This window comes from Chaetodon trifascialis, chromosome 20, assembly GCF_039877785.1.
Source record: "Chaetodon trifascialis isolate fChaTrf1 chromosome 20, fChaTrf1.hap1, whole genome shotgun sequence".
In the NCBI taxonomy this organism is placed as follows: Eukaryota; Metazoa; Chordata; class Actinopteri; order Chaetodontiformes; family Chaetodontidae; genus Chaetodon; species Chaetodon trifascialis.
This window is the reverse complement of record NC_092075.1, coordinates 9,551,077-9,568,137: the sequence shown is the minus strand read 5'-3', so window position 1 is coordinate 9,568,137 and position 17,061 is coordinate 9,551,077. Positions and strand designations below refer to the sequence as shown.

Sequence of the window (17,061 nt, the reverse complement as noted above, 5' to 3'; positions counted from 1 at the left end):
TTGTCACATGTCTGGGTGGTGAACTATTTACACTCCCAAGTGCTCAAAGTTAATTTCTCTTGAAGCACACAAGGAAGCTTTTTTCCCCCTGGCTCTTTACAAATGTGTAAGATAACAGAAAATCAAGAGTCAGCGTCCGTTAAGTGCCAATGTTTGTTTTATTAAAAAAATAAAATACAAATGATGACCCAACGAGTACACAGCAGACGTGTTACTAAAACCAAAGCGTTTATCATTCAGTGCTTACATTTCTTTTCTCTTTTTCCATTTCACTCATTTTGGCTTGTTTAAGGTTGTTAGGAAAATTGTAGAAAGAGTCTGGTCTGTTTTTATAGATGCCTGCTTCTTCCTTCTCAAACTAGGATCTTGGCAAAAAAAAAAAAAATAATCCACATAGCTCAGTCATGGCACCTCCATCTGTTTGGTATTATCTATGGTTGAGAAAACAAGTACAGTTTACACGTTGTTTGACAGGAACAACTGATAATGTTCCGCAAAGTATTCTAAAGGATACTAAAGCGTCCTGGTCTAATGTTAGCTGACTGCGTTCCATGTTGAGGTCTTTCACGTGTATAATATATCAAAAAATTTGAAACTGACGTTGTAATAACTGAGGATTAAAAGGCAACAGTTAAATATTCAGTCAGTGGAAAACAATCAAGACGGAAAAAGAAGAAAGCTGTTGGTTAAACTGAGAAATCCAACACAATGAATTAGTGCAACACGAATGAGGGAAAGTGGCAAACGGACCAAAGATATCAAATATGAACTAATCCGACAAAAACAATATATTCAGCTTTTTCCTTCCGCTCACACGGCTTAATAACGTGGTTTATCCGCAAGTCAGGAGGAGAAAGTGTTGAGGAGGCAGGCAGAAAAAAAAAACAAAAAAAGGGAAGAAAATAATAATATATATATACTAGAATGGATTATTAACTCAAGCCCCTCAGGTTACACTGAAGCATACACACTCACCACATCATTGTAGAAGAATTACAAGTTGTTTTTTTTTTTACAAGTTTTCTGAAACAAATACATGTACACAGACCAACCAAAGTGGATTACAGTACAGCGCAGTGCAGTGCAGTGCCACACGTACTGAGTTATATTGCTTGTACTAGTGCCCACAGACAAATGACAGAGAAGGTGAGAAAGGGGTCGCAGCATATAACAGTAAATGTTTTTGCATAGCCTAGTTGAGTAAAGTACAATACACGACAGAGATGCGTGATGCAGAGAGAATGCCAACAATGGAGACAATGATCATGAAACGACTGCTTTGGCTTTATGACACTGGCGGGTCAAAAATGCGTTGAACTCTAGCACTGCTCGTTAAAGATAACCCTGAGAGTGGGAAACCAAACAGACCACCGTCATGACAACCACACACACGCACGCACAGGTGAGAAGGGTGATGATCTGTGTCGCATGGAGATGGCAGCGACTCTGGTTGATAATTCCGCCGACATTTCTGCGTGGCTGGATGTGTCCTCATGTTTCCATGGGTCCACGCGCAGGGAGGTGCAGCTGAGAAAAACAAACGGCCACAACACGGAGCCGCAGTGTGCTGCCACAACCACACATGCAGCTGGTTAAGAAAGAAAGAACAGTTCTCATCGTGCGGCGGGTGGGGGTGGGTGGGGGGTGGAGGGATGTCGCATCACGCACCTCCGTTGAGGTTAACGGAACAAAAAGGCAAAGTTAAAGCCTATGAAACAAACATACATGGTCATATACAATCAGCTATTGTTAAATATGAGCTCCACCACAACAATAAAAAGGACATCCAAACCCAAACGCCCACCGTGTTCAGATCATGGACCTCGGCAACTGTGGCTTTCCACAAACAGCGCGTTGCAGACGAGTCACTCAAACAAACACATGGATGGATGTTTGTCCACAACTGATGACTGATACATAGCCCTTAATCTCAGTAAACATGTGAAAACCAGGGAGGCATAGTACTTGTTTGGCAATGGGAAAACTATTGACCTCCAGTTTACTCATGCAGAAAAGAACCCCTGACCCTCCCTCATTCCTCACCCCCCTCCCCCCATTATTTTGTCTACATATGTATACAAATAAGCAAAAATGCACCTTAGCAAGAAGATTACAAAGCATTCTCTTGTTGGAGTTAAGTTCTGTCCTCCAAACACAAACAGGATGAATCACAACAAAACCATAGAGAAGCTTTTTTTTTTTTTTTAACTCATCTTCCTCATGCTTTTCCTCATGAGTCAGTTCATTTCACAAACTAATTGCGACCAGATTCGTGCAACAAAAAGCAGAATGAGCACAAACTCAAAATCTGGTCTTGACAAACTCCGTCAGGGCCCCAAATGACTAGACACAGTATTTAAACTCAACTAAACGTCTCATCAGATGCAAAACCAATGCAAGTACGACTCCACACAACCTGTGACAGTTTAATTCGTGAGGCTTTTTCAATGTTTTTAAACCACATCCTCTTCTCACGAAGCAAGCGGAACAAGCTTGAGTGCCATTTTCTACTGATACAGCAGCGCTCCTCCGCTCTGAAGCAATCGCACTTGGAACAACACAAATATTTCCATTCAAAAGAAATCGAGAACAGAACCACTTCACAACATCTACTCTAGTAAGGCAGTAGCACGTCTGCTTGGGCATAGAGGCGATGTTTTACTGTGCAGCTCAATAATAAAGACATTTGCTTGAGAGATGCAGCAAGGCAGCTTGAGGTGTATTGGTCAAACATGTCTTATATCACGTGTGCTAATGGGTGTGCGGTCATGCTCACAGTGTAACAGCTCCTCTGAAAAGGTCATTGCCATGTTAGTTTGGCTTCATAGTTGCTTGACAACACCACACAAGGACTGCAAATCTTTCACTGACGTTGCAAAACCGGGTAACAGCATGATTAAGCTTATTTTATGAACATGAAACATTAAGCCAGAGGCAGCTGTGTATTCATCTTGTTTCTCTCTCTATTGATATTTTTGTACAAGCCCTCTCTTGTATTGCTTTCCTATACTTAAGCTGCAACAGTATGTAATGCAGCTCAAATAGTAGATCACAGACACAAGACGCACAACCACAGTCAGTACAGAGCTCTGAGCTGCTGTGAGTTGGGAGGAGAGAGGAAACACTTTGATGGGCCACTGAGCTCAGCGGGTCCTAAAATTCTACGTTCATTTACTTTATTTTATCAGCAAGAATATTCTAAATGTGTCCTTGAATCAGTGCTGAAAAAGAGACAGACCAATTCATTTAAATGCCTGCATAAATACATGTGGCAAGCATGAAATGTTAACATTTACTCCCCACTTTGCCAGCTGGAAATGTAAGCTTAATAGCTACAGTATATTAAAAAAAAAAAGGTCAAAGTGATAACTGAAAGTTTAAACTGCTGATTCAGCCACAATACTGTATTTAGACATTATGACCTTGGATCGATTTCTCTGGAAATGAATATTGCACCATTGAGTGTCACATCATGATAGCGATGCAGGCCAATCAGGAACAGTACATTGTGAGCGCGTGTGAAGCTGAATGACCAACCTGAGTCTTTACACTGTGCCCATTTCGACACTGTATCAGAGCAGACAACCGAAAAGTTGTTGAACATTGTTCCACACAAAATTATCAGTGAACCATTTACTGACTGCTCGTCTTGTACAGAATTTTATCTGGCGACAGATAACTATTTTGTCTTCCGGTAGATTTCCTATCTGACACCCAGCCTAGCTACTACGCTTTTAAATACATACTGTGCAGTATACTGGGCAAGCGACATGACATGCAGAGAAGCATGCAGTTGATCACAATAGATTCTGCAGCTGTGCTAACACTGAATAGACTGCAGACTACAGCCTGCATCCACCTCACCCACCCTCATGCACCCACCCTTTGCTGCCAATGGAAAATACCACTGCAAATCCCTCACACTGCTCAGAGCTACAGGGGCCACAGAGAGCCGAGACAGCACCAGCTAACTAGCTACCAGCCCAGCATAACAAAATAGCATGGCTCACCGTCATAAAAAAAACAACAAAACAACATCAGGGGGATATAAACTTTAACCTCAGTCCACATCTTTACCCCAACATCTGGGTACACAGCTGTGTAGCCACTTCAGCCCACTATCATTTTGACAAACAGATGAGCAAAGCAAGTAGCACAACTGCGAGAAAATGCTAATGAACTCAAATATAATCATAGAAATTCATGCCTCATGCAAAATACCAGTGCTTTTAATAGTTAATCATCCTCAGTGCTGTGTAAGTATTTCAACCAGATGCTACAGCACTTTAAAGATGTACGCACATACACACAAGACTCAACCCTTCCCTACTGCACTAGAACAACCACTCAATAGGACACACTCTAGCAGCCCCTCGTCAGGAGCTTTGTTGCAATTAATAGTGACACCTGTGGCATTTACTGAAGCATTACTGGTTAAGGAATAACAAAACAAAAGCAAGTGCATCCTTCGTTATGAATATCCAAACTATACACTTAAGTGTAAAATAAGTCAACTGCTGCCACTGCTCACTCTGACATTACACAGTAAGTAAAACACACTAACACAGAGCCACCAAAAGGCTTTTTATTGAAAAACAAATGGTGGCATAGCCCTCTTGGCTATTGCTGTGACCTTGAAACCAAAAGTGGGGAGAGCACGTGCACACGACCAATAAATCATTAAAAGCTGGTCACTCTTTACCTATAGTCATGCTGATTGGTGACCACAGACATGATATTGAAACATTTATGTTATTTAAAACCCAGGGACAAAATAACTCGACTCTCTTTCTCTCTCCTGTGAGTGTATAGTCCCTGCCCCACCGACTCTAGATCGAAAAAAGTCCACACCAGAGGACACCAGATGCTGGCTGCCATGACCTCAGAGCTGACATCACCATGCAGCTGTGCCCTAGATTTCACAGCATACACACAGACTTCCACACACACACGCAGCTTAGGGGAGAAAGGAAATGTGTGTTCTTGTCGATTCATCCAGTATCATCCTGTGTTCAAGAGGTTTGTTTTTGACTCCCTTGCTTAGTCATAGAGGGGACCAGGGAGAAATGTTGACCGTGTCGGTATGCTCCTAGCTGACCATCCCACCAGAGGTAATATGTCAGATGGAAGGATGGCCGGAAATGTTCTGACCGAAGGAGAGTGGCGAGACAAAAACGGAAAGATGACGGCAGCGTTCAAGGAGAGAGAAGGAGCAAGAGAAACAGTCTAGTTCCATTCATATACAATTGCTGCCTTCTCGCTACCCAATGAAAAAAAAACAAACCAAATGGAACATTAACATGTGTTTGCTGGTTTCCCCACAAAGGAAAAGCAAAGCAAAGCGAAAAAAAAAAAAAAAAAAAAAAAGACAGGATTTTTGTCCACATCATGTGTTATTCATCTTTCCAAATCTGGAGCCATTAAGGATTAGCTATCATCATCATCGTAACGTCATGCCTGTGTGTTAGTTCAAAGAATTAAAACACAGACAGTCCCTTTTGGTGATGATGATGGCGACAGCTATCTCGTATCACCCTGTGTGAAACAGAAAGCCGCACTGGTTGGCTGGTTAGTTGAGCTGTGGATCACACCATGTGGTCCCCAGTGCTGGTGCTGGCGGTCTGGCTGGGCAGCTCAGAGGTGTGCTCCTTCTGTCTGAAGGTCTGCTGCTGGTGCCCGGAGCAGCAGTCCCGACCGGTGACTTTGCACATTCGGTGCTCCTCGTCACTTTCCTCTTCAACCCCTGAGCCCTCGTCTACGTCCAGCTGGCAAACGCACACCTCAATCCCAGAGTCGCCGGTCACATGGCGACGCCGAGTGATGAGCTCTTCATCCTCCTCCTCCTCCTCCTCCTCCTCTGCCATCATCAACGGAGCCTCCACGTTCTCCTCTGCCAGACACTGTGCTTGGATGGGCATTGACACCACTTCCTGGTCTGATGATGAGCCCGAGGCCTGACTGTCCACCCTCAGGTCTGCCTCAGACAGCGGTTGTGACACCGTGGCCACGTCAGGCTGGCTCACTTGAGAAGGGAGTGCTGGAGTAGTCTCAGGAGGATTTTCAGAGTAAGGAGGAGGTGGTGTGGGAGGGTGACCTACCACCTCTTCATAGTCAGGAAGCTTGCAGTCATTCCAGAACCCTGAAAGTCAGCAAATACAGAAGCTTTAGCTTTCAAACCATCATCCCATTAATTTGTTAAATGACTAATGGTAGATCTGCTACCATTAGGCATTTAACCAATTATCTAATCAGCAGAAAAATAATCCAAAACTAAAAGAAATAAAAACTAGAATGGAAAACTACAAAATGTTTTCTCAGAACGATCATAATATTGTCGGTGAAGATACGCACAATTAAAATTACCCTGAGCATTTGGAAATGGCTTATTAGTTTATTTCCCATGATATTCTGTGGGAAGTCCTGTAAGAGTCCATGTCCACATGGGTCTCCGTGTGAGTCACCGTCTGTGTACGCTCACAGAGTTGTGTTCACATTCTTGACATTAACTCAAGCATGTTCACTGCGGGCCTCAGACTCTAACAAGCGTGCACCTTGTCCCATCTCCTGTTTATGATATTAGAGGACAACATATCAAGTTTCAGCCAAGGCCCGGAGTGACCACTGATATGAGGGTTGCATCTCTGCTGTCTGTGGTCCTTTTGGCAAGGTCAGACAATGCTCTCCGATATACACTCAGACAATTTGCAGCTGACTGTCAGGATCAGGATGAGAATCTGTGCCTCCAATTCTAAGGTTATGACTCTCTCAGTAAAAAGGTGGCTGTTTCATCAATGTTCAAGTTCTGACCCTTACCTATTGACATAAGGCTTGGGTGGTATCCAAAAGAGTAAGCCTGTAGGGTGTCTAATAGGCAGAAGAGTAAAGTTATCTAAGACCACTTTGGTATAGTGCTGCAGCACTGCATTGGGTTGGGGAGACCTCAGGGCAGACCCAACAGAATAGCAACCTCCTAGCAAGTCCATGATAAGAAGATCCCATAGGAGGTGCTGGAGGAAGCTGCTGTAGAAAAGATTATCTGGGTTTCTATGCTTACATCACCACAACCCCGTTTGTAGCTCACTAATCTGCATTCAAGCTACAGATATCCATCTGAGAGTGCCCTCTCCATCTGACAACTGTCAAAGACTTTAAGAGACGCACAGCCTACACAGAAAGCTGCAAGATGACACAGAATATGAAATCGCAAGGGAGCAGAAAATTCAAATAAAGACTGTATTCAGCTCCAAACTCACACTCTTAAACACTGGAAGGCATCTTTAACATCCTCATAGCAAACACAAAGACTACTCACTTATATTAAGCGGCGGAGGGGATATGAAGGAGCTGGAGGCTCCCTGATAGGCCATGAGGCTGATCTCGCGTTGACGCTGCTCCTGCTGAAGACGCATCTTAACCCTCCGGTGTCGGTAGGCACAGCAGCAGCTTAGCATGATGATCAAGGTCCATACCAACCAGAACCCTGTGAAGGAGGACAGACTCAATGTAATCCTTTCATCCTCTACAGGTACCCGATGAAACCAAACCTGAAGTCACTTTGCTCTCAGTATATTTTTAACAAAAGTGAAACTAATTTGAAGCAGAAATAACAGACATTAAACAAATGAACACAGATCTTGACAGTTAAATCTCCACAACAGAGGATTAACTGGACCATAGCGATGGGATACAAAGAAACACTGTGTGACTTATGTAAATGAAGAAATGGGAAAAGAAAAACTTACACCAGAGCTCGTAGTAGTAGGTGCAGCACTCAGTCTCTCCACAGCAGTACCCCATCTCACAGCGGTACTGCTCATTGTTTACCCCAAAACAGAACTCCTTCCCCTTAAATACACACAGGAGGTACACAAAGTGAGTGCCTGAGGCAACACTCAAGCACATAAGTTGCATAGCAAGCTCTTAATAGATTGACCTATTTCTGGGATCTATTTAGCCTCTGTAATTTGTCACGTATTGTGCTTGCACATTTCTGTGCTAATTTCATGCACCTTGACACCTATATTTATACAGGCAAAATACTTAAACTGAGATTTCAAATCATATTATAAAATGTTACCGAGGCAAGGCCAGAGGAAACTGCTGAATCTTGCCAACGGTGCAGAACAACTATCAATTACTATAACGCAACAGAAAGTGAATTTAAATGCTTTGAGAGCAACCTGTACTAATGAAAGAATGACGCTAACGTTACTGATATGCTGCCTAACGATGTCAGTAACTTACGTCAATGAATATGCAGATAAAATTCAACGCTGATAAAGCACCATTTTGAGTGTTAGTATTGTTATCAACATATCTTGTCAACAAGTTAAAATAGCTTTTCTATCAGAGAAGCAAACTGGACAAAGTGGGGCTGAATGCTATGTCCATCTAGCTAATATCAACAAATGTGAATAAACACGTCAATTTGCCGGGTACCAGTTAGCAAAGGCTAACGTTAATCTTCCTGATACCCTTGATTCAAACTGTTAAACTGCGGTGATAAAACACGTCCGCACAGCTTTTCCACTTATGTCCTGAATCTTCTTTCAACTTTACTGTCGAAATATAAATGAAAACTTCGACTAACTGACGTCATCCGCGGTGTACAGTAGCGAACTGTGCCTAGTTTCCTTTGTGGAGGAGACAAAAAGGATCGGCTGAAGGCCTTCACCCACCCATGGAGCCGCGGGTTCGAGTGGAAGCATCAACCGTCCCTGAGAGCACTAACACGGGCTTACCTGCACCAGACAGGTCCCAGTACAAAGAAGACCTACAATGGATCCCAGTGCTTTCTGCGGCATCTTTCTGGGTTGTCGGCCGTGAACACGGCGGGAATCATATAGCGGTCGGTTGAATCGACGACTTGAAGATGTGACTGCGAGTGGCCGTAGCTAGTTAGCGGTTCAGCCTGTCGTTCTCCGACATGTTTGTGTTGTTCCTTTGCTCAGAAACAGCATTAGTAGTAATATGAAACTGGGTCAGCTGTTGAACTCTAGGGGGCGCTGTATATGCGTGTTTAAAAACATGATTTCACACAGTGCAAGTTCAAGTCTTCAGTCTTCAGTCTTCTTCCTCTTCTTTTAATGGCGAATTGTGACCTGGTTGTACCTGGTACCTGTACCACCAACTGCAGCGTTACAAAATTCTTATATCCGTGTAATCAGTTCTGAGTCTGGTAGATTGGCGAAGACATGCTTCAATTTCTTTCAAATTCAATGCGGAAGATTTGGTATAATTTAATGAATTGTTATATTATGGTCGGTGTAACACTGTCACTCGCTTGGAGCAGTTCTCAACGCCCAAAACTGTATGATCTCTTTCTCAATTAAATATAAAAAACAGGACATAAAATATTGAGTTTTTAACAGATAATGAAAACCAAATAAGGAACAAGTTACCTACGAAGTACAGCAATTGCCAAATATATTGTAACATGCAATTCATTTTAATAACAGTAAAGTTTATTTACAGCACAAAACGTGATATTAAAGTGCTTCAAGAAGAAATATCAACTCAACAGTAAAACTTTGTACTGAATAAGAGGTTAAAAGTATGTTTTTCTGAAGAAGTCTAAGAAATATCTTCAGCGTTATATTCTTCCGTGCATTTTTGGTCCTCTGGTCTCGTGCCAGTCGCGCCCAACCCGCACGTTGTTTACGCTGACGTCACGGTTTCCATGGCAACAGAACTTCACCGCTTTTCTCCCAAGAGGCATGGTGAGAAAGATGTTAATCCGCTCAGTCTGAGCAGGGGCTACATGCACACCTGAGGAAAACATGGTGAGTAATCACGATTAACAGTCTTGGCTGCTTTGGAATTTGAACATTTTAATGTATATTTTCATTGAGTTAGTAGTTGCTTCATGTGTGCGTTACTGAAAGCTGTTAGTTGCAGCTGGCTAACGTTACATGCCAGAAAATGGGGCATCTACTTAACATAGATAAAATACTGCATTAGCTTTTAGAAAGTTGTCACTAAAAAAATGCAAACAATAGGTCAATGTGTGTGTGTGTGTGTGTGTGTGTGTGTGTGTGTGTGTGTGTGTGTGTGTGTGTGTGTGTGTGCGTGTGCGTGTGTGTGCGTGTGCGTGTGTGTGTGTTAAAATTAATACTTTAGGTATAGATTTGTAATATGACAGAAAATGTCTGCTTCTTCATTTGACACAGTATACATGTTATAGGTCACAGAGTGTAGCATTTTCATCTTAACAGAACTCATTGCAAGGAAAATAGGTTGAGCCAAAGCCTTCCTTATCACTTTCTGGACACAAGCCACTTATTGTGCGCATGCTTAATCTTAGCCAATGAGAGCTCTTGACCCAAAACAGGTGTAGGCCACTGCAACCGGCTAATAGCTAAATCCTCATGCTCTAGATGAGTCTCGTTGTATGGGGTGAGTGTTTAACCTCTTGTTCAAGCTGCATCACGCTTCCTCTGCCAGCTCCTGACACCATGCTGCCCTTTGAGTGGTGCTTTACCTGACACAGCTTAGGCCATTATTCTGGAACAATATAGTGAGAAAATGCTTGTAGGTTTGCCTGTGAAATGTCATATTTGAATCTGCTGCCCCAGTGAAACTCATACCATGTACTGTGCTCCACCTGCAGGGCCTGCTGTCCATTCTTCGGAGGCTGAAGCAGTCTCCAGAACAGGAAGTGCGCTTGCTGCTGCTTGGTTTGGACAATGCTGGCAAGACCACTCTGCTGAAACAGCTCGCAGCCGAAGATATCAGCCACATCACCCCCACACAAGTACCAATATGCACACACTTGCATACATCCAATGGCTCAGTCACACACTGTGGAAATACATTTCTTTGTCTTCCAGTCAAACAGATTTCCAAACCATGTTTTAATTCTCCTGTTGCAAATATTACACAAAGCATCAAGCACCTGTGTTCTTTTTCAACAGGGCTTCAATATAAAGAGCGTTCAGTCATCTGGCTTCAAGTTGAATGTTTGGGACATTGGAGGTCAGCGCAAGATCCGCCCCTACTGGAGGAATTATTTTGAGAACACAGATGTACTGGTAGGTTCTCCAAAATGCACGTGTTATACTGGCTAGAATTAATGAAAGTCAACAACCACACATGGGAGTCCTATGCAATGAATGAACTGTTCTGGTAATATCTATGTTGTTTGCAGATCTATGTGATTGACAGCTCAGACAGGAAAAGGTTTGAAGAGACAGGTCTGGTAAGATGCAACATATATGCATGTCTTTATTAGGAATACAATAGTAAGACATTTTTGTGTGATTACTGCTAAATGAATACTTTTGCAACATCAGTATCATTTGTTTTCTGACTGTCAGTAAACATGTCACTGGCCACTGTCGCATGTCTGTTCCACCAGGAGCTGGCTGAGTTGCTGGAGGAGGAAAAGCTTGCTGCTGTGCCATTGCTAATCTTTGCCAACAAGCAAGATCTGATGACAGCCATCCCAGCGTCTGAGCTGGCAGAAAGTCTCAATTTGCACACGATCCGCGATCGCATGTGGCAGGTCCAGGCCTGCTCTGCAGTCACTGCTGAGGGAGTACAGGTAAATACAGTGCACACAATCTGCAAACACACAGCATGAGTACGCAGTGAGGTTTGAGAGAGGGTGGGCTGCAGAGTGACACAGAGTGAGAACTCACAGAATATTGGAACTGACTGCTTCTTCTTGGCAAACATTTCCTGATTTACTTGTGTTCACGTTAACTAATGAGCCAGCAGCAACCCTGCAGTTCATTTCCGTTTTAATCCTTCCTGCTCAAACTATACACACTTGTGCTATTTATAAGATTGTCCTGATTAGACGTTGGAAGTTAAGCACGTTATCATCTTTCTAAAGACCAAAGAGGCTTTGCTGTTGTGCCTATGACAGTGTCATCAGCAGCCACAGTAAGACGATGTTTTGAAAACAACATTAATTCTGCCACCAGTCATCGTATTATACATCAGAAAATCAATATCGCTCTTTAAGTTAACAGTCCACTTTAAGTAGGATTTCACAATTTTTTGTCTTGATTTCCTCATTTTATTTTCAGTTTAAATCAGGGACAACTGGCACAGAGTATGCAGGTTATAATGCAGTTGTGCCGCTCGCTCTCTCCTCATCAGTAGGACAGCTTGAAAATCAGCAGGAAACTATGGCTTGTAAACATACATTTAGGCTGCAGCTCACATCAGTTTCACCTCCCTAACTTTCACAGCATGACCACATTGTCTGCTTCTTTGCAGGATGGCATGACCTGGGTTTGCAGAAATATCACCTTTCGGAAAAGATAATTTGGAAGCAACAGATCTGTGAAGAATTGCAGTTGCACTTTACACTTGACCCACCCAGTCACTTTACGTCCTGGACAAATAGGTGACAGAATGTGTTATTATTTTCATTTTTGCCATTTTGTCTTCACTCGGCAGTATTAAAACATTTTCCAAGTAAACGTTGTCAATACAGTAATTCCACATGTGTTAACCTCTTAACCCTGTCAATGCATGTCTTGAAATGTATATACTGTGTATATTAGGCTGTTTTATTCAAACTGCTGGTACTGCACATTTTTTGTTATGTGTTACTTCTAATGTGACGGTATGTAGTCACTGACTATCTGAATAAAAATTCAACATTTTGTGTGGTGGATTCATGACTGACACTGTAGGTGTTGAATGCCTGTGAGTCTTTCCTCTGAAAGCTAGAGGGCGGCCTTGCGCCAGTGTTACCTCTCGCAGCCTAATGCACAATTAAATCCTCTACTTTCTGTGAATGGTCTGGCATGCTGTGCCATATTTGATTTGCTCATTTCATAATCACATAATTATTTTTTCTTCAGTTGATATACTGTGCTCTATTGCCAACCATGAAGTCTTTCTTCAACATACTGCCAAACAGATTGACAACCGTACGCAAGGCAGGCATTAATCGGCAGCAATTAATTTAAGGACACTTCAACATTTTGCTCATTCACACTTTCGCGTAGCTTCTTATGGTCACAGTGTGTTCTGCTCAGGTACAGAGGAAATCTGCATCATGAACCGAGTGACCATAAAACATGAACAGATGCACATGCACACAGTGAATCGACCCCAGTACATCTCTCTTGCATACACAATAAACCATACAGAAACACCTTGGCCATTCAATTACTCAGCTACTCACCTTGTTCACCATGATTTACCACAAGGCAATTGCATTTTCTGTCTATTTTTCTATTTTGTCTTTTGCAGCACATTTGCCACAAATCCCACTAATCTGAACTGGCCGAGTGCTCTGCTGTGGTCCTATAGGGCATTTACATACAAACCTTTTCCAGGACTAATGGCTCTCCAATACAATTTGCATTTATATAGCCCCCTTCATACCAACATGATTTGGCGCCTTTGCCCATGATAAAAATAAACCTCCTTTGGCCTTGAGTTACTGCGCTGCTCCTACTGCTACTGGTGTGTGTGTTCGTGTGTGTCCCTCTATGTATGTAGGGTTGGTTGATTTTAATATGTCAGAGCTGTTTGATCCTCCGATCGAGACTGAAACAAGTGCAGAAAGCCTCAAAATGGGCCTCATAATGATACAGCCCTCACTGAGGGCTTTGGTTGCATATGTCAGTGTGCTTTCTCCTATATGGTGCATTTGAATTTTGTTGATGCAGCAGTGTGGGACACTTGACCAGGGCAAAGAGTCATATGGTAAATGTTAAGCCACAACAGATTTTCTTAGACAAACTGAAAAAGGAAGACCTACTGTTATTTAGTTAAGGCTGCAGCTCTCAGTGTGCAAGTGCATTCAACACTTTTACAAGACTCTATGGAGCATACATCAGAAGAGGAAGAAAAGTAATGAATAAGGAAATGAAAGTCTACCAGGTGAGACTGAAAATAAAATGCTCCCTCTCACCCATTGGAGTGCTTAATCATTAACATCTAATCCATGTGATTATCAGCCAACCTGTAAAAAATATACCCAATTCCACAAGTACTCTGATAAATCTTTCCAATTGTGCCTCCTGATAGCATCAGATGGCAGAGGCTGTGAGGTGACTTTAAATCCCAAATGAATACAATTGGATTTACCAAACAGAAGAGTGGATTGGAGCAACCAGTCTTCGTTACCTCCGGCTCTATCATCAGTGAGGTGGGAGGCAGTCGGGCCTGCAAAGGGCCATAAATCATGGGACTTTCCCAGCTACTCAGGCCAGTACAGCGGCCTCCCACACAGGGGAAACGAAGGGCAGAGTCTGAGTGACTCGCAGGGCCAGAGACAGAAAGAAGAGGGGTGGGTGGATATCCTGTGACTTAATTAAACTGTTGTGTGTATCTCACACACTGTAACCACAGCTCAGTCACCTTGCCATTAAAGCAGTGCTGGGGCTCAGAAATAATGCAAACCTCAACCAGATCTTAAGAGAAAAAAAACACTTTGTGCACGTAAAACAGAACAGGCTGGGGAGGTGGTCTCACTGCTATAAGGAGTGACATATTTTGGGACTGTTGCTGAATCATACCCAAACATTTACATGCACTTTATGTGGCCTGTCACGTAGTTGACCCCACTGACCCCACAGATTTTCCCGTCTCTGCTTTCAACTGTTGGGGTGAGACCATGATTATAATTTTGAAAATAATCTCTAATTGATGATGCATCATAATATTGCTAAGAAGGTGTCTTGCAAGAGAACATACTGCATAGAAAGTCTAAACTGTAGTGTTAAGCTGTCGCTGAATCACTCAGATGCATCTTTATCATAACAGCATCAGTTTGTCCTTTGCCAGGACCTGTAATGTTAAACCGTTCTTTGCTCTCTCTTCAGATAAACCTCCCATGTACCTTGTAAACTGCTAAAATCAAAACAAACCTGGCTCATCCCTCCAATAACAATTACAGCGTTGGGGATAGTTTGTTTGGCCACTACAGGTCCCTCCTGCCTCATTCCCAGGCCAATCCTTTATGATTAAGCAGATAAGTGCTGGTAGTGGATGATAAAACAAACAGCAAATGTTCACATTCCTCTCATAGCTACTTTGATGTGTGTGGGTAGGCGTGCATGTGTGCCTGAGTGTGTTTGTGTGTGTGTGCGCGCCTCTCTGGGGCTCTTACTGCTCCAAACCCCCTTTGCTATAATCAAACTGCAGAGTCATAAACAGCAAGGGTTGAGGACTATAAAAATGATCAGGAGGCTCTATCAGCTGGGGGACAGAAGTTCACACCTCGGAGCAGGTCAGTCTCAGAGCGCGGAGGGGGTCAGCATGGGGGTCGCCCTGGTAGGGGGTCCATGGCTCTGTTTGATGCCCCTGAGATAGAAAGCAGACAGGCTGAGACGGTGTCAGGATGAACCAAGATGCTACCAGAAATGTTTGACTGTTCAGAAGATTATTAGCGATTTAGCTCATTCAAATGCACTTAAGATACGTGTGTCCTCTTTCAGATTATGCTTCTAGTCTATTTGGGTTTTTGTTCTGTTTGATTCGACTATTTTAAAGAAGAATGCTCCTCAGGGTTAATATGTTCTGTTATGTCTGATACAATCCTAAAGTTAGCACATACTGTCTCATGCAAAAACAGCCAAGCGTTACGTGAAGAACTGAAGCAAAAACTGAATAATTTGAAAGTGCAATTAAATCTGTGAGACTGTGTGGTGCTTGAATGGTTGTTTCTTTCCCATGTTTTTTAAAACTGCACTACAAGTTTTCCACTGTTTAAAGAAGTGTTTTCCTTCTTCTTCATTCTCCTTTTGTAAAAAAAAAAAAAAAGAAGAAGAAAGAAACAGAAAGTCAGGTCTGTTTCCTCAAAATGAACAAATGTCAAGTGCGTGTCAGTACAGTGGATGAAGATTTCAGATTTAAGTGTATATCTTTTTATAGAACAATGATTAATACTTGCTAATCAAGTCCTCATCACTCCTTTGTGTTAAAGTATTTTGACTGCAAATCACTGCAATTGAAAACCAATCATGTCCAGCAGATAATAACATGGGTAAACTGTGGAGACCGTGAATCAATAACTGTTATAGCACGAGGTCAGGGGTCATACTCTTGACCCCTCCCCGACCCTTGACTCCAAACTGCACTGGGAGGAAATAACACTTTCCATCGTCCGAAACGTTCCCAGATTGACTGATTGCCCTTATCATTTGACGGATCTGGTCCAGTTCTCTTTTCTCTGTCTTTGCTCCCCCACACTCTCTTGTCCCTCCCCAGCACTCATAATTTGACTTTTTATCACCTCTCGCTGAAACAGAGACCCAGCGCCATCCGTCATTACAGCACACGCTGACAGCTCCTCACACATGCATGGATTTTTACATTTGACTCAATCCAGGGGCTTACTTTACTGTAACCGATTCAATATTCCTCAAATGAGCCGACCGATCTATATACACGCCACAGTGGATGGGATGATCTATAGCTCAGCCTTAATAGATTTCCCAGGCCTCAGAGCCTGACTAGTTTAGGGGAAAGGGCATAATTTGTGTAATAAAAACATAATTACTCATTTGACTTGCTTGATAATTTATGTTACTCACGTGTTCTTAGACATTAAAGCTAAAATCTCTGGATTCTGTGTGTGTCTGCATGGTGGTAGTTGTGTGGGTGTTTTATTAAATTATTTATTATCATGAATCCATCACTAAGTTCTTAACTGCTAGCAAGTTTTGAACAAGTAATTGTAAATATAATGCAATACAAAGCTGTAAATAGATTGTAACATTACTGCCAAAAATAACCAGGAATCTGTTTTATTTATATATATGCATCCATAGAGAAATATGCTGTTAACCTTACCAAAGTTTAGGCTAACATCATTTTAGCTAATGTTAGAAAAACATATTGTAATTTATAATAATATAATAATTTTCACAGTTCACTAATGTGTTTTAGATTTTGCATTTGTCACTTCCTTTATAAGGCTGCATTTGGTGTTAAACTTCTCTTTTAGGTATTTTTTAAATGCTACGTGTTGTAGGCTAGCTGTAAACAGTGGTCTTTCAACATGTATTTGTAATGACATTATATTGAATGATGTGCAACAGACTTAAACAGTAAATGAGAAATGTGAAAAATAATGAAAAATTAGTTAGT

The 17,061-nt window shown here is 42.2% G+C and overlaps 2 protein-coding genes across 3 annotated transcripts; one reads left to right on the top strand and one right to left on the bottom strand.

The window, feature by feature from the left end:
* Positions 1-139: 139 nt before the first annotated feature.
* On the bottom strand, positions 140-8,970 carry wbp1 (WW domain binding protein 1). Its single transcript, XM_070988327.1, has 4 exons — positions 8,742-8,970; positions 7,743-7,845; positions 7,313-7,480; positions 140-6,139 (listed from the first exon to the last, which is right to left on the bottom strand). Exons 1-4 carry the CDS (start codon positions 8,802-8,804, stop codon positions 5,586-5,588), a joined length of 888 nt encoding a protein of 295 aa, XP_070844428.1. The 5' UTR covers positions 8,805-8,970; the 3' UTR covers positions 140-5,585.
* Positions 8,971-9,708: 738 nt separating this feature from the next.
* Positions 9,709-12,628, top strand: LOC139348341 (ADP-ribosylation factor-like protein 3). 2 transcript variants are annotated; one of them, XM_070988329.1, is made up of 6 exons: positions 9,709-9,782; positions 10,610-10,753; positions 10,914-11,030; positions 11,147-11,197; positions 11,357-11,542; positions 12,226-12,628. In XM_070988329.1, the coding sequence occupies exons 1-6, from the start codon at positions 9,780-9,782 to the stop codon at positions 12,271-12,273; spliced, it is 549 nt and encodes a 182-aa protein (XP_070844430.1). In that variant the 5' UTR covers positions 9,709-9,779; the 3' UTR covers positions 12,274-12,628. The 2 variants fall into 2 exon arrangements, with proteins under 2 accessions (XP_070844430.1, XP_070844429.1); XM_070988328.1 differs by lacking the exon at positions 9,709-9,782 and adding an exon at positions 10,497-10,530.
* The last annotated feature ends 4,433 nt before the right edge of the window (positions 12,629-17,061 follow it).

What these genes read in the sequence shown, in the direction of transcription:
- wbp1 (XM_070988327.1), bottom strand. Translation starts at nt 8,804, where the DNA reads ATGCCGCAGAAAGCACTGGGATCCATTGTAGGTCTTCTTTGTACTGGG. An exon ending in CTGGGACCTGTCTGGTGCAG is followed by an intron (nt 7,846 to 8,741) that starts GTAAGCCCGTGT and finishes TGTGTATTTAAG; the next exon opens with GGGAAGGAGTTCTGTTTTGG. An exon ending in CTACTACTACGAGCTCTGGT is followed by an intron (nt 7,481 to 7,742) that starts GTAAGTTTTTCT and finishes CCTCCTTCACAG; the next exon opens with GGTTCTGGTTGGTATGGACC.
- LOC139348341 (XM_070988328.1), top strand. An exon ending in GGTTTGAAGAGACAGGTCTG is followed by an intron (nt 11,198 to 11,356) that starts GTAAGATGCAAC and finishes CTGTTCCACCAG; the next exon opens with GAGCTGGCTGAGTTGCTGGA. An exon ending in TCACTGCTGAGGGAGTACAG is followed by an intron (nt 11,543 to 12,225) that starts GTAAATACAGTG and finishes GCTTCTTTGCAG; the next exon opens with GATGGCATGACCTGGGTTTG.